General features: G+C 39.2%; 1 protein-coding gene across 1 annotated transcript; it reads right to left on the bottom strand.

Moving 5' to 3' along the window:
* Positions 1–2,816: 2,816 nt before the first annotated feature.
* Positions 2,817–23,705, bottom strand: LOC134221315 (ubiquilin-1). Its single transcript, XM_062700515.1, has 5 exons — positions 23,546–23,705; positions 22,317–22,986; positions 21,561–21,796; positions 21,050–21,491; positions 2,817–3,896 (listed from the first exon to the last, which is right to left on the bottom strand). The coding sequence occupies exons 1-5, from the start codon at positions 23,642–23,644 to the stop codon at positions 3,820–3,822; spliced, it is 1,524 nt and encodes a 507-aa protein (XP_062556499.1). The 5' UTR covers positions 23,645–23,705; the 3' UTR covers positions 2,817–3,819.

Below are 23,705 nucleotides of genomic sequence, written 5' to 3' on the forward strand. Positions count from 1 at the left end.
AAAGTCATTTGGCATAAAGCCGTTTGGCATAAAGTCGTTTGGCATAATGGTCATTTGGCATAATAGTCGTTTGGCATAACGCAATGAAAATGATCTTATTTTCTATATTCATATTCTTTGCGCAACTTAAAGCTGGACTTCAACATAGACTTCTTGATATTGACAATAAAGAAGGCGCATGTTTTCAAAAAAGGCATCATCAACTCTTTTGTTATTCCGAGCAATCGCGTAATATTAAAAAAAGGATGATCTCCCTTTTTGCATTGCACCGAGCAAATGCTCCCTTCAAAGGAAGGCATTATCAACTTTTTTGGATTATCCTGAGCAATCGCGTATATTAAAAGAAGGAATCATCCCCCCTTTTGCATTGCTCCAAACAAACGCGTGTTTTAAAAGAAGGCATCATCAACTCTTTTTCATCATCCTGAGCAATCGCGTAATATAAAACCCGACTTAATCCACCTACAGTGAACGCAACCCTTCTTACACTTTTGAATGGTTGTGTGTGCCCAGTGCATATTACAATTTCTATGCATATGACCTTCAATTGAATATAAAATAACTGATATTATCATGCTTTTAACGATTTCAAAATAAAATAAAAAAAGGGATATTTCTGGAAATTTAACAATTTTTAAAAAATACAAAAAGACTGCAGATTTGATTTGCCGACTTAAATGGCAATATTACAGCTTCTGTTTAAGCCCAAAAGAGTTCAAATCGGGTCATAGACGGCTGAGATATAGGTGTGACAATTTTTCATTAGTAGTCTGAAAATATGTCTCATATTCGTATTTCACAGATATCTCTGAAAACGAATTTCCGATTGCAGAAAAATATTAATGAGTCCAATGACAAAAACATAGCTTTCGTTTAAAGATAAAATCGCACAAATCGGTCCAAGGACGACTGAGATCTTGTTGGGACATATTTTACCAATGTGTGAAGTTGATACGTCTAATGCTTTATGTTCGTATTTCAGAGATATCTCCGGAACCCAATGTCTAATTGCAAAAACAAAATACAATGGGTTCAATGGCAAAGTCATAGCTTTCGTTTAAAGATAAAATCATGCAAATTGGTTTACAGACGGCTGAGATATTTATGTGACATTATTTTGTTAGTTTTCTGAAAATACACTTCATGTTCGTATTTCTCACATATCTCTGGAACCAAATGTCCGATTGCAAAAAAAATGAACTTGTACAATGACCGAGACAATGACAAAGTCATAGCTTTCGTTTAGTGTTAAAATCGTGCAAATCGGTCCACGGACGGCTGAGATCTTGATGTGAGATTTTTGTAACGCACACACATACGCACACACACATACATGTGCTCAGTTCGTCGAGCTGAGTTGATTGGTATATACGACTTGGGTCTCCGAGCCTCGGATAAAAAGTCGGTTTTTCAAGCGATCTTTATACCCTTCTTAGGGTGTAAGAAGGGTAAAAAGGAATTATCTCTCCTTTCGCATTGCATCAAGCAAACGCGTGCTTTAAAAGAAGGCATCATCAACACTTTCGCATTATCCCGAGCAATCGCGTGAATTAAAAGCAGGAATGATCTCCTCCTTTTTTGCATTGCACCGAGCAAATGCGAGCTTCAAAAGAAGGCAGCATCAATTTTTTTTGCATTATCGCGAACAATCGCGTAATTTAAAAGAAGGAATGATCTTCTGTTTTGCATTGCTCCGAACAAACGCGTGCTTTAAAAGAAGTCATCATCAGCTCTTTTTTTATTATCCCGAGCTATTGCGTAATTTAAAAGAAGGAGTATCCTCCCCTTTCGCATTGCACGTGATATAAACGCGTGATATAAAAGAAAGGCCATATCACGTGTTTCGTCTATGTCGAGCAATAGAATTGCCTTTACTTACACTTTTTGGGGAATAATACGTTCTGAGGAATGGTCTCCTCGGAATTAGTAAATATATTCTTGAAAAATACCATACATTTTATTTAATAATTAACGAGATTTCTTGATAGATTAATACGTAACACACCTGCGTAACGCATACAAAGTGAAATTATAGACACTTCCGAAGGAAGGGTCAAAAAGATTCAAATGATACGGTTTTCGACAGAAAGTTTTCTGGGAAATTGTTAAGAACCTAAATCTTTGATAAGAACATCAATTATTAAAGTGTAGTCATCTAAACTGAAAGAACAGCCTATGTGCAAATTAAGGGAAAAATCATATTGTAATTATAACTAACATAAATGCCAATAACAACTTTTCTGAAAGAATTGTAATTTTTCTATTCTTTTTTTACACGGGGGATGCGTTCCGTGTTAAAAAAGTTTTCAGTTCAAAATATTTGAAAATCCGTGTGAAAAAAGTTTTATGATTTCTCGACGAATCATGCAAAATGGAGCAACTTGGCAAAAGTTTTGTATGGGATTTTTTTTACACAAAAAAATCCGTGTAAAAACAGAATCGGGTGTATATTGTTTTTAATCAATTATGCCAAACGACCATTATGCCAAACGGCTATTATGCCAAACGACTATTATGCCTAATTAGTTTATGCCAAACGGCTTTATGCCAAACAACGTACCCCCGATTGTACGATCTCCGAGCTCCATTGCGTAGATGAACAACACGTCATCATGTCAAACACAGACAGTCGCTCATACATTTTGCAGCTGAAGCGGAGCTGAGGGTGCTGAACCTTCAGGGCGACAACCGATTGACCCAAGATTGATTGCAATGGAGGAAACTTCTTTCGGCATATGCTCATCGAAAAGTAGCTCTAGCCCATGATCGATGGTAATTTGATTGTAATATAATCAGCAAAAAATAAAAACACACCATTTCGTTTAGAATTATACCACCTTTATTATATATTTTGAATGGATAAACCTGTTTGCAGAAAAGTGTAAAGATAAATTTTGTTTTTACCATAAACGCCACAGTAATTGTTATGCCTCCAATCACGAACTATCATTGACCGACCATTCATCGAAGCTAAGCCTGATATCTAGAGGGGGTGCCTGTCTTTGTTATGCTGTCTGTACGTAACTGACTAAAAGTAGTTTTATTTGTTATATGCTGTTTACAATTCTACTTGCTTTTGCTTCTTTACTACTATAATGTTGCTTAATAGTCTTGATCTGTTCATCATACGTCAACATGTATATTGGGTAATGTATTGAGTAGAGTAAAATTCCCATGCTTTGCATCCTATTCAGACCATTGTTTTGTTCTATTCCTCAATATTTTGTTTTGCATCTGATACCGTCTCAACACACGAAAATCTACATATACGAAGTTTTACAAACAATTAGGGGAATGGTACTTCCAGCAACCACTGAACGAGAAAATCGAAGCCACAGCAATGACCACGACGATAAGCTCAATACTGAAAGCTGATCCAACAGGTATTGATAGTGCTGGAATAAGGGCGTAACTGACATCAATTTATGGTCATTAGATTTCCTTCATCCGGAAAGATTACACATCTGTTTACATCGTGATTCTCAGTTTTTGATCGTAATCTACTTTGTATTGAGAAATGACAATTTTATCATTAGAGCAATCATGATAATTACGGCCTTTTTGCAACTCTAAATAGCGCAGTCGATCTGCTATTCACGCATGGTTGCAAGCAGACAATTCCACCCGTAGGGCTAGTTATCTAGGATAGAGTTTAGAACTGACTTTACATTTCTTTGTTTTCTTTTCCACATTCGAAGAGTACCTTATTCTACAATTAATTTTTGCTTTTCATGTTTTTTCGTTCATCTTCTAGTCAAAGCAGGAAAGTATTAAAAATGTTTAATTGTATTCCGCGTCATGCACTTGGGTCAAAGCGCGTTAACTCAGCGACAGCTGCCCAAGGGCTAAAAGCCTTTCGACAGCTCCGTTTATGTCGCCAAACGATGCGATTAGGGCTGAAAATATAAGATAAATTAAAATTAATATAGAAGAATGGTGGGGCGTAAATATAAGGTCAACGAATTCTAAGAGTCCCTCTATTTGGTATTCATTTCATTGATTAGGAAAAGGCATTGGCGTAAATAGGGGGGCTTAGCTCTCCCTCGAAAAAAATAGCCCCACCTAGGATTTGATAGGTTAGTTAGTAGTGATATCAGTTTTCAACATATAGCATAATTAATTACCGAAAAAGTGTGAAGACTAAAGAGTTATCTCTCATATTCACTCTATCATACTTAATGAAATGAGTGGAAAAAAATTAGCTTATTTCTGAATTCTGAGAAAGATTCCCATCAGCATCCGAGAAGGATTCTCATCAGAATCCGAGAAGAATTCTCACTTCAATCTCTAAAGAATTCTTTTCGGATTCATCGAAGTATTCCAATCGTAATCCAGAAGAATTCCTACTGGATTCTTTCCAGTATTGTTAAGCAATACCCTTGGGAATCTGTTTATCTGAACCTGGTTTAGAATCTCTCGTTGATTTGCTCCGGAATATCTCCAGATTCGTTTTAAGATTGGTTTAGGAATTCCTTGACAAATCAGAATTCTTCGGCAATTTGCTTCGTAATCCTTTGAAGATTTAATTCGGAGTCTCTCGACGTTTTGCAAATGATCTGCGTTGGGATCTCTAGACGATAAGGAATCCGCCTGACGATTAGCTTCGGAATCCCACGAAGAATTGCTTCAGAATCATTCGACGTTTCGTTTCGGAATACATCGACGGTTTGCTTCAGAATTTCTCATAGATTTTGTTCAGAGTCCCTAAACGAAATTTTTTTGGAACCATTCGATGATTTGCTTCGAAATCCTTTGATGATTTGCATCGGAATCCCTCAACGATTTGCTTCAACATCCTTGGAGGATTCGGGATCGCTGGAGGATTCTTTTCGAAATAACTGAAGGATTAATTCGGAGTCGCTCGACGATTTGCTTCGAAGTCCTTCGACGGATTGCTTCGGAATCCTTCGACGATATGCGTCTTCATCCCTGGAACATTGCTCATGAAATACCTGGAACCATCATATTGGAATTCCTGGAGGGTTTTCGACGAAATCCCTGGAATATTCCCCTTCAAATTCCTGAAATATTCCCGTCGAAATTCCTGGAGGGTGAAGGATCCCTGCTACATTCTCGTCGGAATCCTTGAATATTTTCCGTTGGAATTCCTGAAACATTCCCTCCGAAATCTCTGGTGGATTCCCTTCATGAACCCTGGAGGCTCCCATCGGTATTCTCGTCGAAATATCTTGAGATTCCCGTCGGAGTCCCTGGAACATTCCAGTCAGGATTACTAAAGGATTCTCATCAAAATTCTTGGAAGATTCTCGGCGGAATCCATGGAAAGTTGCAGCATTTTTTTTTCATTTGAGATAGATAGAATATAGTATGCAAATATATTCACTGCCTGACGCTAGTCGAGCGCAATTGAACATAGACTGTGAGTTGTTGCTCACGTGTGAGTGCTTGAGAAAAGAGAATAATATGAATGAGTGTGATGGATCCGCAATTGCCTTAGGTGGTTGGACTGCATTTGTCACATTACCGCTGATAACTTGATGAGATGTTAAAATGTTCGAGAATTTTCAAAAAGAGGGTCAATTTCGAGAAAAAATATAAAGGGGCTATAGCCCCCCCTAGGCATCGGAGGTAGTTACGCCAATGGTTTTCTTTCAATCGTCTGTACCACGAAAATCTGTGAAACGCAAAGCAGTTCCGGACAAAATCGTCGTCGAAACGCAGTACGCACACCCTCAGAGCACATGTTTCGAAATGGACAAATTGATATGAAATTTGCAAAAAAGTATCCACCTAGCATTTAATGTCCATGTAAATATTATTTCAACGCGTCTACGGCTTCAAGCTTAGCCCTTTTGTTACCGACAAAAAAAACACCCTTACGTTACCGACAGGGTACCCGGGTACCCACGGACTTAAAATGATCATAACATTGTCAGTTTTTCACCGATTTTGACGATTTTGGTTGCTACGGATGCAGGAACTTACCCGCCATTCGATACATGTTACAGAGAACCGATTCGGATTACCTGGTAACCGGAATTCCGGATTAACTGGGCCAAGTCCCAAAGTATGTGTAAATTGAAGATATATATTCAACCAAATGAAGATTTCTTGCGTCATGACTAATAAACTTCGTTGGAAATTTAAAGAATATAACTTAACTACGTTACAGGATCATAAAATCGGGGAGTGACAAAATCGGGTCAACACTGTGTAACTTTTCTCATTTCACTATTTACTTTCCACTTCTCACTGCTCACTTCTCATTCGACCCAATGACCATTCGGCCTAACAGCCATTCAGCCAACATCAGTCCCATCTTCTTGGAAAAACATGTTTCCGAAAATATTCCAAGAATTTTGATGCCAGGGTGTCTTTTAAATGAATTTGTGGCCACTAAAGGCCTTTCGGGAACTTGTTCTAAGATGACTGTTCTGTTCTTCCTATGGTTTGAACTTTATGGATAACATATTTTCGAAACAATTCCAAGAGTTTTGATACCCATATTGCCAGGGTTCATTCTAAATAAGTTTTTGGCCCCTACTTGCCTTCCGGGAACTTGTTCCAGAATGACCGTTCCGGTTGATATCCATCCTATGGTCTCAACTACATGAAAAACATGTTTCCGGAACAATTTCAAGAATATTGATACCCATATTGCCAGGGTTTCTACCAAATGAATTAATGGTCACTTTAGGCCCTCCGGGAACCTGTTCCAGAATGACCGTTTCGGTTGATATCCATCCTATGGTCTCAACTACATGGAAAATATGTTTCCGGAACAATTCCTAGAATTTTGATACCCATATTTGTAGGGATTATTCTGAATGAGTTTTTGGCCACTACGGGCCCTCCGGGAACCTGTTCCAGAATGACCGTTTCGGTTCATATCCATCCTATGGTTTCAACTATATGCATAACATGTTCCCGAAACAATATCAAGAATTTTGATACCCATATTGCCATGAATGAATTTGCGGCCACTATAGGGCCCACGGGAACCTATTCCGGGATGTCCGTTCCGAGTCCATATGATCATGTGGTCCTAATACGTTTGGAAGTCATAATCCTCGAATTTTCTGCGAAACTAGTAACTCAGGATACAAGAAATCATCATTTGGATTCTACAAGATCAACTTCTCTATTTTTGAGACATGGTCTAGCAAATCCGGAACTCCGGTAACCAGGTGATCCGGATCGGTCCTATGTGACATGGATCGGATAGAGGACGTATTTCTTAATCCATAGCAAACGAAATCGTCCAACTCGATTGAAAACTGACGAAGTTATGGTCATACCAAAACCGTGGATACCCAGGTACCCTGTTGGTACGTTACGGGGTAAACATATTTAGAAGCCTCCCCCCCTTACTGGATTTTCATTTCGATACCAGCCAAACCAAAATTTGACCGAGTTTGAAGATGTCACGGAGTTTCAATTTCCTGTGATGTTTAGAACCCTAAAAAAATTTCACTTGAAAACGAAAAAGGGTACCCTGTCGGTAACAAAAGGGTTAATATGTGTGCTGTACATATAATCAAAAACGTCTATTCAATTCTTTTACCAGCAAAATTGGCGAATCTATTCAGCTGTTTTGATGTGCCTGCAGAACTACTTTAATTAAATATTATTGAGAGGAGAAAGTAAAATATCGGATTTATCTTTTTGACGTAGAACTTGCGTTTTTCTTCATTTTTTTGTGAAATCTTAAATTTCTATTTTGTTGCTACCTAGATTCAAAACTCCTGATCTCTGGATTCAATGGCTGCTCAGTCAACAGCCACTTCGACATATATAAATAATAAAGAAAACTATGGATGTACTTCTTTGCATACCTCTGGCCATCCACAAAGTACGTCACGCTCCCCCTAGGAGCCCCCCTAGAGGGGGGGTTCCGAGCAGCGTGACCACTCATATAAAAATTTTAGAGTTTTAATACAAAAAGTGTGACGAAGGGGGGAGGGGGGTTGAAAATTGCCAATTTTTGCGTGACGTACTTTATGGATCTTCCCTTATGTCGTTTTGCTAAAGCTATTTCCAGTTTCGAGCTGTACTAACGTTAGAAAGGATCCTACATGCTGCTTTTAGCACATAAGCTTAAAAATAGTACTTTTAACTATATGTAATTCAATTCAATATAAAATTTTCAAAACGAATTGTCTGCTTTTGTAAACTAAGATTCAAACGTCGATTTGTCGAATCTGAGAGCACTCCCACGCAAACCAACACCATCAGCACATAGGTGGAGATGTCGGCTACTTGCTGATGGTGTTGGCACAGAGAAACAGACGTCTCACTAAACACATGTTTCATCGTTGACCTTTGTAACGGGGGATTCAATTTTTAGTAGGTGGTCAATAGGCCACCGATGGCGCTTCCATCGGATTCGCTTGTGTTTGACGTTTGCACACTACCGCCATCGGATTGCCGCTTGTCCACTCACAGTGCATTTAGCATTGCGCGATAATGTTTCCGTGACGATGATTCTGATTGCATTTTGCTCAAAGTGTGACGTCTGTTTCTCTGTGGAGTTGGTTTGCGTGGGAGTGTTTTGGCTAAGTTTTATCCATCATCAATTACTGAAATTGTTTTCAGGCAACAATGTCTCGACCTACATGCTCCAGCATCCACTGCTAATTGTTTTACAGCGACTGCCAACAGAAATATTGCTTCTAAATGGCTTTTTTTCTTACACTATCTGTTAGCTTCTATGATAGCGCTTTGTCAGTTGCTATACGGAAACATGAATACCTTTTAAGCTGCAATTGAAAAGCTATTAAAGAAGCATTATAAAGTTTATTTAAACATTGTGCAATCATCAAGAATACAGAAGTTGCGTAAAAACTTCAATAGTTCGTTTATAGCAACATTACGCTATATTATTAGTGCTATAACAAGAGAGAAAGCGTTTTGAATGAGAATGCTACTCATCGTAATAATGAAAGTTGCTGACAAACAACACAATTGCATATGAGCTCTTAATCGATTACCTGTGTTGCTAATTCAGACAAAGCTGTTTTATGGCTATATGGAAGCTGCATAAACGATAAAATGTGAAATACATTCGACACAAACTGACTAGCTGATAGATATTTGGGTAATGGTCGAGTTGAACCTTAAGAAGTTAATTGTGGTTACTTGCTTTTTATTCAGGATTTGCTACTTTTGAAGATGAAGAAATAAGCATTGATGAAGCTTATAGCACCAAAATTGTTAGTAGGACTCGATCCCTCAACCTCCTACTCTCCAGATAGGCGTGATAGCCTCTTCACAATAAGACCGTTTGCGGAAAAGCCATCAGATTATACAATTAATTGTGATCAAGTATCGGTCTTCCACCGTCATTAGTCGCCTGAGCACATCGCGACTACTGTGTAGAACAGTCACACTCATCAAATGCTTTAGCACATAGCTTTAGCCAAGCAAGTCGTTGTCATAGCAGAGTGTGATTGATTCACACTCTATACGAGTCCGCCCATCCCGTTGCTGGGGACATATTGTGTGCAGTTCTCGATAATAAAGAATGTGGGCTCGCTTGACTGTGGATATGCAACAGTAAAGCACATTGTTGACGTGTGGACATGTCAAGCATCCGAAAGATATTCAATTTGCAAAAAAAAATCTAATCGCGGTGGAAGTTGTTACTCGGATTCTGAAAGCTCTTCTGCAAACGTGACCTATTTTTTCCTGTTCGGGTGTTACTAGATCTATTGTAGCATTCCCCGTATCCTTAGTATATAAGTGCTTGTCGAATTACTCCTTTATAATTGAGAAGCAATGCAGTATCGGTTTCGATACAGTTCTTGTTTTGTTTTTCCAAGAGTATCATGACAAGTTCCTGCTATTTTGACCCTTCTCAGTGAGCAAACTCGTTGAAGGCGCGCTTCTCGTCAATGAGAAATCACTCATTTCCTGAGAAACCAAAACAGTAATACCGTTATTTGTTTTCAGAGTGTATACTCGATTAAGTTGAAAACGGGAATACGGGACTAGCGAAGTTGGATTTTCCTCACAATCCGTACGTTAAACCTAACTTCGCTAGTGGCGCGCTAGTCTAATTAGGGCCTAATTAGACTAGCGCACTACTATCGAAGTTAGTACGGATTGCGAGAAAAATCCAACTTCGATAGTCCCCCATTTCGGTTTTCAACTTGACTATCGGTGCCAAAACTTGACTATTTCCCAAAAGTTCCAAACAATATTTTTTTTCGATTTATTTTTTAGGTGACAACAGATCTTGAGGTTTCAGGATCGTAGTGAGCTTCGCTTGAGAAAGGACGCATTTTTCTTTTCTCACGTCAAAAAATATTTTTCCCTACTTTGAAGTTTTATTACTAATAACTTATACCTATGTAAAATAAAATGAATCAGTGGATACAAACTAGAAGTTTTTACCCGAGCAGCTTCTGAGCTGAGGTAGTGAATCAGTGAACGACTTGTAGCTCTTCCTTTTATTCCTGAGCACCGGAAGTCAAAACCGAGAGGTGATAAAATGCTGGATCTTCGTGTTCCTGAATGGTATATGGCGAAGGAAATCCGTTTGGAGATGATATCTGCAGTAGTCGTTGGTATAATCTCAACAAGGTAAATAGCTTTCCAGTTTCCATGTTCTGCTGGAATAGTAATATGTCGGTAAGTTTTTCCTCTCACGACTCCCTTTATTACAAATCACTTTAATGCCGTCCCGTATCAGTTTAGTCCCGTTCAATATCAGTTTTAGTCAATAACGTGGCGACCAACAAAAGAATCTATTAATTATTTTAAAAACAAGAATTGTTTGCTTGCAAGTCTAGATTCTGATAAAGAAATGACTTGTCTGGGTCAATGTATCACCGCCAGCACAGTGGGAATGGCATCGAAAAAAAATACAACATGGAACAACTATATAGCACGGCGCGTCGTTGATCATAACAGCAAAAACATCACAAACCACAGTCTATACCATGGTTTCCCAAACTGTGGGTCCCGACCCCCAGGGGGGTCGCGAGCAGATTGTTGGTGGGTCGCGCAGAACAAATATTAATTGCAGCTCGAATGCCGAACCTTTGTATCATTTTTCTCAGGAACATTATTTCAAGTTCAAACCGCATTTTATTTTAAATATCCATCACCATGCTATTTTATTTAAACATTTATGCTTAAAAGCTGTCCCCTAAAATAAAACCCAGATTAATCCACCTACAGTGAGATTTTGACCCTTCCTTAATTAAAAGGTAATATTTTCAGACTCCAGTATTTAAAACGAGATAAAACTACTCAACCTCCCACGGCGATTGAAAGTGTAAATGGCAAATTAATTGCCTACCAAAAGGCGGATTCTATGAGTTGAGTGACAACAAAACGAATGATTCCGCACTGTATGTCAGGTTGCCTATCTATCAGGCGCTCGTCGGATTGAATAGCTATTGTAACATGTGGTAACATGGTTGGTTAGAAACTATCGTAACGCTGGCAGCATGTATACTCGTAATTTCCAGAGACCTTGATATTAATTAATCCAGAACTAACTTAATCAGTCATTGATCTGAACGAAACTCAATAGCGTTCAATAATAACATATATTTTGCTTTATGGCTGCCTAATTTTGTAAAACTAATGATGTTTAATACCTTAAAAATGAGCGAGATTTATATGGTAGTCAATTTTAGAATTTGCACACGTACGCACACATACATGCATATAAGTGGTCAATTAGTATCTCAAAACATGCTCACATTTGTTATCTAGCTTCTACTAAAGAAATTTTTGAAATCCCTTCAAATGTTTACGTTTTTGCTTTTCTGAGAAGGTTTTGTGGTACATGCTTCTATCTGTTCCTCAATTAAAATCAATTGTTTCTTTGAAACAAGTCCGAAAAATAAGCATATTTTCATATCATATCACTTATTGTAATTATATTTTCAATATTAAAGTGAATTTGTTTCAATTGCCATACATTTTATTCCATAATTCAAGAGGTTTATTGATAGATTAATACATAACACGCTTGCGTAACGCATACAAAGTGAAATTATAGACACTTCCGAAGGAAGGGTCAAAACGCTAACATTTTGACAAACAATACCATGTTCGTCATTTTTTTTTTGCATTTGTACATGTAAGGTAACGTGAATATTTTTTATGTGGAAGAAGCCGAAACAGATGACATTCTGATTCCATTGCTTACTACTACTGGGTAAAATGCATTTTTTCATAGGTGGGTCGCGAGACATATAGAATTTTGCCAGGTGGGTCGCATACCCAAAGGTTTGGGAAGCTCTGGTCTATACAATCGTGTTAGGTATTAACTAATTTTGCAGATTTATGTGAGTTTCACCAAATTTCACAACAAAACTGTTCATTAATTGTTGATTATTTTTCAAAGAATTTCCACTATACTTGTAGAAGAAATATATTTTTTTAAGTTCATGTATTCTACCGTTGTCCTCTTTCTAGTCATACATCGTAGCTATATTCAACTGGCATATGAGTCAATTCCCCGTATCCATCGAATCCTACTTTAGCAATATTTCACATCTTTTCTCTCTACCCAACTATGTGTATCGAAATTGAACAACAGTCGATCGCGTTTGAATCACAAACATGTGCTTCTGCCTGTCGTATTGAGGCGGGTTTGCTCCTGCTACGACAATAGAGGCTTGTTTGCAGCCGTTTGTTCATTTATTCATCCACTTAGAATTCATTTGTTGATCAAAATCATTATCATATCAGGGGGGAAGGGGAATTTAATTTCAATTTGCTCTTTTTTCGTTTCAAAGAGCGAGCAAAGGCGCTTAAACCTAGGCTATTAGCCAGGGCAAGGCTAATACCTTCGCCCCATCCGAGGAAAATCATCGGCAAGGATAATGGAGTGACATAAATTTCTTAGCAAAGTCACTCCCAACGTATTTCCACAAATTTTCTATCATTTGCTTATAATGATACTCCTAAACCACATACCCTACCCACCATCCAATTCCTTGACATCTATGAGGGCGTCGGTGAGTCGCTGGCCTCTCGTTAAGTAGATGTCATATCATCATTTCCTTCCCTTTCCTAGTAACGGAGAAGATGGGCGTGGCCGGCAATGATAGCTTTCATGTTTTATCATTTTGGACCCCCAATTGGATTTCCATTGAATCCCAAATGGAAATCCATAAGCAATTGGGGTAAGAAAGGTAAAAAATATACATGACAACTATCAGTATGCAATCTACGAAATACTCCGTTACAACGCAACGCAACGCAACGCAACAGATCTTGAGGTTTCATACATAAGACATTCGGCATCGCAAAAAAAGTCGATTTCGAAATTTTCCCGTAGAAACAACCCTTGGATTTTTTTTTTGTGTTACAAAAAAGTCAAACTTTGACCACTTTGGTCAACTCTTTACGAAGTCCGATTGAGCTGAAATTTTGCATAGGGATATACATTCCTTTATTGGCACCCTACTGTCCATGTGCCACGTAGACAGTATTGGGGAAAGGGGTATTGCACATATCCACTGTAGGATCAGATATCTTGGAATTTGTAAAATTAATAAGGTTGCCGGATTTCACAAAACTATTCGGAAGTTTGAATTTATTATGCGTAAAATTAGTTTGAAGCTATTGGCTCGCAGTACTAATTTACACGGCTCTCATCTAGGTCATCTAGGCTCATCAATTTGCTAAATCTATATATATAAAAATGAAATGGTCTGTGTTCGTATCCGCATAACTCGAAAACGGTTGGATGGATTTTATTCATTCCTTCGGCAAATATGTTCGTTATCGTTTCCGACGGGTTTAAATGATATTTCCTAATAAGAAAATCATGAGTTAGGTTGAGTAAACCGTGAAAAACCAAAATTAAAATTCGTATGGAAATTTCATATGGGCAGTTCACAACGCGCATTTACGCCTACTATGCAGGACAACGTCTGCCGGGTCGACTAGTCTTATATATAAAAATGAAATGGTCTGCGTTCGTATCCGCATAACTCGAAAAGGCTGGATGGATTTTCTTCATTCTTTCAGCAGATATGTTCGTTTTAGTTTCCGACAGGTTTATATGATATTTGTTCATGCAAAAATTACGAGTAAAGTTGAGTAAATCGGGGAAAAATAAAATTAAGATTCGTATGAGCATTTTGCATGGGCGCTTCATAACGTGCATTCTCGCCTACTATGCAGGACAACGTCTGCCGGGTCAACTAGTTTAGGATAAATGTCATTTGCAAGGCGTTTGCTCGGAAGATCAACATAAATATGCTGAGGTTCAGATTGATGGTGTACGAAACTAAAAGTTGGATTAAATGTACGAATTTGGATTAGATTTGGATTGGATTTGGATTGTATTTAGATTGGATTAGGATTGGTTTAGGGTTGGATTTGAATTGGATTTGATTTGGATTAGCCTGGATTTTCTTATCTTTATTAGGATGTTCTTAAATCTTATTACATAGTAATGAAGTTTAACACCGCTATGTTTTGTATTGCATTTGGGTAAGATTTGGAATATTTTTGGAAGAAATTGGAACTCCATTGTATATGCTAAAATCTTGGATGACAAAAGAAGTCTACTTGCTTCGTAAATGTTGTTCTCTAATAATCCATTCATTACTTAGATCCTAATTTCAAAGCTTGTATAGATTTGTGGCACGGAATAGAAACGGAAGTATGAATCACGTTTTATCTGTCGCGACCCACAGTTTGGGAACCCATGTTCTAAATCATTGTTCTGTTATTAAAACCATGATGTTGAGACAAGTTTTGGTGTGCAGTTTTCAATGGAGTAGACCGATTGCTCAAATACAACCGATGTTCACCTTCGTCTTATTTAAATAACCAAGGAGAGAAACAAGCATTGAATCCTATGCCAGAAGATTTTGTTTGCGTTTTTAACGAGAGAAGAAGGGGAATGTGATGTTTGAGTAAAATGCCTTCAGCGTGTGTTTATAGATTCACACCTCAGCGAGCAGCAAGCCATGACTCTGCCTCTACTGATCAGATCTCCGCGGTATGCACACGCATCCAAATGGAGCAGAACCAATAAATACGCACAAGTTTTGGTGTGCAGTTTTCAATGGAGTGACCCAATTGAAGGTAAAAAATGATAAAGCATGAAAGCTAGTAAGCTACCATTGCTGGCCACGCCCATCTTCTCCGTTACTAGGGAAGGGAAGGAAAAGATGATATGACATCTACTTAACGAGAGGCCAGCGACTCACAGACGCTCTCGTAGATGTCAAGGAGTTGGATGGTCGGTAGGGAATATAGTTTAGGAATATCATCATAAGCAAATAATATAATAAGTTTGAACAAACGATGGGAGTGACCATGCTTAAAAATTTATGTCAATCCATTGTTGATTTCCCTGGGATGGGGCAAAGCTATTAAACTAACTCTGGCTTATTAGCCTAGGTTTAAGCGCCACTGTTCGCTCTCTGGAACGATAAAAAAATAAATTATAACAAATTTCCCTCCCCCCTTTATTTTCAGTTGATCCATTATTTTATCAGCTAATACGCTACCACAAATAATCAACTGTTCATCACTGCATCTTAGAAGATTTAGAAATATTTTACAAATGGTATGTGGGGTATTATGTTAGGAATAATTGTTCAATATGTTGCTTTCAATGTTTGCGCTGAATTTAAAGCTTATTTCCCCAGGAAAAAAAAACATTGGAAAAACAACATTTTTCTCCATTCGACCAAATTTCGATAGATTCAAGTATTGTCCATGAAGTGAAAAACTATCCGTCTACCGCTTCCAATGGGTTCAAATACGATCCAGGAAGTACGAAACTATCATGGAAGACTACCATGCCATATCTTCTGAAATCATGAAAATTTATATGCCGCATGATGGGATTAGCTCGTTTTCCCAAAATTGACCCTCATACCGGTACTCGATAAATCTGTTAACCGTTTCAAATACAATCGGTTCAAGTACAAAACTACTATAGAATGCCATAACTTTTGAAATCAAAGTTTGATATGCCCCATGATGGGGTTTGCTTATTTTCCAAAATAGTCCTTTGAACCGGATCATGGTAAAACCGTTTACCGGTTCTAATCGGTTCAAATACGGCCCAGGAAGTAAAAAACTACCATGGAATGCCATAACTTTTGAAATTATGAAGACTGATACGCCGCATGATGGGGTTTGCTTATATCCCAAAATTGACCCTTGAACCGGTTCTCGGTAAATCAGTTTACCGTTTCCAATCGGTTCAAATGTTGAATGAATTAAAACACCCCAAGTAACCATTAGCACTGTATTATGCCAAACCGCCATATAGGGCCACTATACGGCTAATTAAAAACTTATAAGCATTAAGGTCACTCCTGACGGAATCCAAGTTTGAAAGTGCTCGTGTTTTCGGGGGCACACCACTCGATACGGAAGCAACGCACAACTGTCATTTTTATTATTTCACGCATGCTGCGACGCAGCAAAGCTAAATTAACAAAAATGACAGTTGTGCACCGCCTCTGAAACGAGTGGTGTGCCCCCGAAAACGCGAGCACTTTGGAACTTGGATTCCGTCAGGAGTGACCTTAAAGTAGCACTATATAGCCGATTTGGCAGAATATAGTGTTTATTGATTCCTTGGGATTGGATTGGAAAATTGCGTACTCTTACCCCATCCGATGCGCACTCTTATCCCACCGGTGGAGTAAGAATGCGTTTTTCAGGTGTCTTGCAATAAGTCTACTAAAACGAATTTCAATATTTTTTCCACTGGGTAACATGATATATGAATACTATACGAATCGTCGACATTGATTTGATTCGTTTCATAAGGGCCACATGTTCGATTGAAAACTAAGTGCGGACTCTTGCCCCATACTCTAGTATGGAGTACTACTCTTAGAGGGGGGGGGGGGGTTGAGCGAAGTGAGACGATCCATACAAAATTTTCAGATCTCTCATACAAAAAAATGTGACATAAGGGGGAGGGAGGGTTAAAAATGCCCAATTTTTGCGTTACGTAATTAATGGATCTTCTCTGTAAAGCGATACTGAAAATAGTCAACGTAATGTGACGATCATCTCACGACTTTAAGTGAAGAACTGAAGTAATTTCAAAATTCACAGAAATTAAGAAGAAAAAAAACGATTGTATGTCATACCCCAGAAACCCATTGCCCAGAAAGTGATTCCCCATTTGCCCCCTGAATGTTTTCCCGGAAAATTCCCCTGAATGCACTACTCCCCAGAAAACCATTCCCCAGAATACCACAATCCCCAGAAATACATTCCCCAGAATGCCCCCATCGCTCGAAAGAGATTCCCCAGAATACCCTCATCCCCCGAAAGACATTCCCCGGAATGTCCTAATCCCCAGAATACCATACCCCAGAATGCAACATTTCCTAGATTTGACTAAATACCACACAAAAAGTTCGTATGAATACTAAATATGATGTCGTTTGGCATAAGTCCGTTTGGCATACCGAGTTGAATGGCTAGGGGCCATTTGACATAACGAGTGTTTGGCAAGAAAAACAGTCATAATGATTTTAGGGCATTTGGCATAACGACCATTTGGCATACAAATTAAAAGAATCATAAAAACTCTAGGCAGAAGCTAATACCGGGTAAATTTGAATTTAACTTTTTGCCTTTCTCGTACAACAAAGTTGTACCGAAAGGCTATCATTTCACTCCGAAAACGAACTTTTTATAGAAGCCTCGGAGACCCATAGTGTTATATACCAATCGACTCAGCTCGTCGAGCTGAACAAATGTCTGTCTGTCCGTGTGTATGTGTGTGTGTGTGTGCACACGAAAACCGAAAAACATTAGCCAACTTTTCGTATAGTAATTCTTAACCGATTTCCTCGCAACAAGTTGCATTCGACGGGCGACAAACTCTAGTTGATCACTATTGATTTTCATAACGATAGACCGTTGCGCCTAAAAGTTATAAAGAAAATGGTACATCGACCCATATTAGCACCATATAAGGTTGGTGTCTTGGCTGAATGCGAGAAAGGCAATATCACTACTCGGTGAATTAAGTTTTTAAATGAAGAAATGATGTGCTAATTTGCCTTATTCCTGAAAAATTGTGATTGTTTAAAGTTTTTTTTTTCAAATGCGTACTTTGAATGGAGGAATGATCTACTCATTAGATTTCTTCCAACCAAATGCGTGCATGCTTTCTCGTTATAAGGAGAAATCGTGAGCATTAAAAGATGGAGTCATCAGGTCATTTATCTTATTCCGTTCGTATGCGTAGAAAAGAAATCATATACGTTTCGACTTTCGCGATCTTTAAAAAAATGGATCATCTAGTCTTCTGCCTTCTTTCGAAAAAAGGCGTACTTTTGAAAGGGTTATTTACTCTTTTGCCCTTTTCCGGGCAAATGCATACTTTTAAAGGAGTCAACTCAGTGAACGATCACAGCTCACTGTGTCTTGACGCGTTTTTCAACTCGCAGGCTTGTTATCGGTGCTGTTTCTATCGTACGTTTTGTTTGTACCTAGCGGTTACAATGTCGTGCGACGTGGCGGTTAAAAACACACTGGCATTTCTATTTCCGAACAATGCCATTCAACCAACTCTGGCTGATATGGTTCGATTCGTGAAATCGTTAAAAGGTGATCAACGCATGATGGAGACAGCATATAAGATCTCCTATGAAAAGTCTGTCTTCATTCGATTTAAATCAGAAGAAGCGATGAAATTTGCTTTGGAGCACAACGATACTTCATTACCTTTTTTCTACACCAATGGAGAAAAGGTGGTAGTTCACATGTCGGTAGCTGGTGCCAATACTAGATATGTGAGGATTTTCGACTTGCCACCGGAAATTCCTGATACTGATTTGTCATCTGTGATGGCAAAATTCGGAAAAGTGAAGCGCACAGTTCGAAAACGGTTTCCGGCTGAATATCAGCTCGATATGTATACCGGAGTTCGTGGCATCTACATCGAAATAGAAAAAGTGATTCCTGAGGTGGTGTATTTTCGAAATATGAAAGGACGTATATACTACGATGGACTGAAGTTGAAGTGCTTCGAATGCAAGTCAGACTCGCATCTGAGAAAGGTATGTCCGATACTTTTAGAACGCCGTAAAGGACATAAAATGCAAGTAAAACAAACAGTCGCGCTTGAGAACAATTCTCATGGAGAAGGTTCACAAACAACCACCACAACCGGTGGATTATCAAGTGAACTGAATAATGCCGAATCCAGCAGTGGTGCATACAAAGCAGAGAATTTGATGCAAAAGAAAGAGAAGAAGAAGGACGCAAATCGAAATCCATTATCTGCAGCGCCGGTAGATAGAACATCAAGAGAAATCGATGCCAATGATACTTCAGCAAGCGGCATGCAAAATAGTACTACCGCCCCAGATCCCCCCCGCCAATGTAGGAAGGAAAGGTGCCGAATCCCATCGTACGATTGGATCGGGGACGAAAATGAACGACGAGAAATTATCGCATACGATAAAGTTCGAATAGCAACCGCTATGAATATCGCTGTAGATGAAATTGAGTTTTTTATTGATAAGTCATAATTATGTATTTTTGTACAACCTATGCTTGTGGCTCCGCAAAGTGTTATACACGACTGAGCCTTTCAAATAAACGACATGAAAAAAAAGGAGTCATCTACTCTTTTGCTTCATCTCGGGGAAATGCATACTTTTAAAGGAATCGTCCACTCTTTTGCCTTATTTCGGGCAAATGTGTACTTTTAAAGATGGGGTCATCCTGGGTGCTGCGGATAGAGTCGCTTTTCTGCGCTCAAGCGAGCAGAGGGATATTTTGAAATCGTTCCCATAAACAAAATTATTTTGCAGTTACTTGGCTGTCAAACATTTCCCGCTCTTCGAATTTCTCTTCCCACGCTACATGAGTACATTCATGCTCCAATCAACTGCTGAATCTCGTGCAATTTCGCAACGAGTGCTTTTTTGTTGCATTCCCATTAATTTTCCACTCGAAATATAATGTGAGAATATTTGTTACAAAGAATACAAAACTCAAACAAAGTTTATTTTTATTTTTTTCCCAAAATAATAACAATACTTCTCAATATTAGATCAGAAACGAACATAACCACAATCTTCAATGTTTGGCTTCAGTTTGACAACCAAATCGATTCTATCCGCACCACCCAGGGGTCATCTACTCTTTTGCTTCATCCCGGGCAAATGCGTACTTTTAAAGAAGGAGTCATCTACTCTTTTGCCTTATTCCGGGCAAATGCATACTTTTAAAGAACGAGTCATCTACTCTTTTGCTTCATCCCGGGCAAATGCGTACTTTTAAAGAAGGAGTCATATACTCTTCTGCCTTTTTTCCTGGCAAATGCATACTTTTGAAGAAGTAGTTATCTACTCGTTTGGCTTTTTCCGGGCAAACGCATACTTTTAAAGAAGAAGTCATCTGCTCTTTTGCATTATCCCGGGCAAATGCGTACTTTTAAAGAAGGAGTCATCTACTATTTTGCATTATCCCGGGCAAATGCGTACTTTAAAAAAAATGAGTGATTTACTCTTTTACCTTTTCCGGGCAAATGCGTGCTTTAAAATAAGGCAGCATATGTCATTTTGCCTTATTCCGGGCAAATGCGTACTTCAATATAAGTATTTTTGCATAGAAATATAGTATCTAGTATTTTTAATTTATAGAAATGACAGCGAAAAACGTAGTTTCTTAGACTGATACCTTTTTCTGGGAAACGGGTCATTCTGGGTTTTTGGTTTCTGGGGAATGGGTCATTCTGGGAATTTCTTTTCGGGGAAATGGTGCATTCTGGGGAATATCATTCTGGAGAATTGGTCGTTCTAGGAAATGGAATTCTGGGAAATACCATTCTGGGGAACTGATTCTGGGGATTGGTATTCTGGGCATTGACATACAACCAAAAAAAACAGTCTCACGACTGGAATCGGTAATAGCACCTCGTTCCACCAGGAATGACGCTCATGTTTCGTCACTTGCATGGAATCCGTAATAAGGTTTTTCTCACTTCACTTTGTTTTGTTGGAATCCGTAATAACGCCCAATATTTTCCTCGTCTCGGATCTGCTACATAACCGTCGAACCCATACTCTTAGGCTAGTAACTGCCATTTCAAGAATCTTCACTTCCTTACCTTGTAAATTAGCTTCACGATTGACAAATCCCATCGATGCGAGTTGTTCCAGCTGCGATCGGTAGCGCTCCTCCGGCGGAACGTTCGTGTTCGAGCCGGTGGCCATTCCATTGATCATACGCGACATAAAATCGGAAAATAACGCCGGATTCTGCTGTGAAGCCGTTGTGTTGGTGTTCGTCGTTCCCGACCCAGACGACGTTGTGGTCGGAGCACCGGGTGGCGGTGGAGGAATGCCCATAGTGTTGACAAGGCCCGGTGCAACGGATCGAAGCTGCTCCATACCCTGCTGGATTTGCAAAATGGCTTCAATCGCCTGCGGGTTCGACATCATCTGTTGCATTTCGGGATTCTGGAGTTGTTGCAAGAACTGTGGCATCATGGTGCGCATCTGATCCTGCAAAGCAGGGTTGTTGGCCAACAACGGATTTTGGCTCATCAACTACAAAAAAAATGAATTAATTGAATAAAATACACAAAAATAATTTTAAAAAATAAATCAGCTACATACATTTGCAGCCAAATTTGGATCGGCAGACAAAGCTTCCAGCATATTGCGCGTGTATGGCGCACTCATCATGTTGGACATTAGCGACGGATTGTCACCCATTTGCTGAAGTAAACTCTGCATGGATGGTGTATTCAAAACATTCGGCGGTGGATTATCTGACCGAGTGCTATCGCTTTGGTTGCCGCCCCACGGATTTGGTAGAGGGCTACGATTCTCCGATCCTTGCTGTGGATTTTCTATAATTTGTGGATAATGGAGTTTAAGTTCTTCAATAACATATTTTTTACGTTACAAGATGTGCGCAATTCAAAGTCAAGTGACATACTAAATAGTCGTAATACCATTTGGAGATTAAGAAGTTTAGAGAATAGAGGTAATAAACCATAGAGGACGATTGTCGCTGCGGTTCCCTTTGGTCTCGTTCCCAAACATGTTGGGCACACAACTGTCAAAATGTACTGATTTTTCCTTCGTAGACATTTAGCGCCGGCAAAAGATGTTTCACCAGTGACGACAGCGACAATCTTCCTATAGAGTTAATTACCTTTATTTATTTCTATTTTATAGCACTATTAGATTTTTTTTTAGTAATTGGTAATTCTATTTTTATTGGGGTTAGTTTACACTTATTATCGGGTCACGCAAGGATTAAAACAACATTAAAAAAACACATTAGCCCCTATCGATACTTGTTACGCGAAAAGCTTTTTTAACCAGTATTGGCAAGCAAAGGGGAGAAACATCAAATCAACCTACCAGCACTGCCGGAATCGGAAGTTCCCGAAAACGGATTCCTCGCAGTGGCATTCAACATCGGTTCCTGTATGTCTCGATAGATTCGCTGCAGAGCGCTGTACCCTCCCGGCACACTTTCCAAATTGGACATGGCACGATCATGGGATCTCATCAACTCCTGCAGCATGGAAGGATTGCGAGCCAATTCCATGGTCTGCCGTAAAAGCTCCGGGTTGTTTAACATATGGGAAATCTCCGGATTCCTTTGCATCAGGTCCTGCATCTGCGGATTCGAAGTTATAATCTGTCGCATCGTGTCAGGATTGTTCATCATCTGCTGCACTAATGGATTGTCCAACACGGTGCGCATCAATTCGGGATTGCCCAACAATTCGTGTTGCATCCGCGACTGCAGATCCATGAAATTCGTCTGATTCCCTCCGAGGGCTCCCAATGCGCTAAGACCACCTAACTGATTCAAGCCGAAGGGAGTTTGGCTAACATCGGCCGGCGCCCGACGTGGACCATCTGGCTCGCTTTTTGCTGCCGCTTTGATGACCAAATGCACCGTAAGACCATCCTTGATGTTGTGTGTCCTCAGAGTATCGGTGTCCTTCATGATCTTTCCAGCAAAAATCAGACAAACCAAGTCCGGATCGGATTCGAACTGCTCCGCAACGGTGGCCCGAAGCTGGTCAAGGACAAAGGAAACAAACGAATTGGATTTGTTAATTACATCATAGCTATGGATTGTGTTGCATCGGACATAATTGAAGGCAAGAGCTGCCTTGAATTTAGAAAACAGAGGGTTCCAGAACTATTGCACTAGTCTTATAGATAGGGATGTCTAAGTAACGGAATGATCGATCTTAAAAGTGATTACTGTAAATGCATTCACTGCTAAAACCTGATGTTGATTTCCCTAAGTTCGTCTATGTTGTTGTCGAAATGTTTATGCAATCATCTCATTTTGGATTTGAATAATTGTTTGGAATCTAACATGTGATTTATGTGAAAGCTATTATTTGGTAGAACCATGCAACGGCTTCTACTAATCGACCTATGTTTCGCCATAATTTACCACATCCCCAAACCGAACAAAATTACCACGTCGCCACGCGAGTGTGTGAGTGAATCATTTTTCTCATGTTTTCATTAGATTTCTAAAAGTCATGTAGCCGCCGACTTCAACAAACGAATTGACCACCGAAAATATAGCAAATCCAAACGAAAACACTTTCATCACTTACCTCTTTGATTTCCGCATCTTCCGCGATCACGATCGATTTCTTATCTTTCGGAGTTTTCACGGTAATCGTGATTTTCTTGCTGCCGCTGTCCTCCGCCATTTCTCACACCGATTTTACGATTACGACTTGAATAAAATGCGACAGCTCAATGTGCCACAGT

This window comes from Armigeres subalbatus, chromosome 3 (assembly GCF_024139115.2).
Source record: "Armigeres subalbatus isolate Guangzhou_Male chromosome 3, GZ_Asu_2, whole genome shotgun sequence".
Lineage (NCBI taxonomy): Eukaryota > Metazoa > Arthropoda > Insecta > Diptera > Culicidae > Armigeres > Armigeres subalbatus.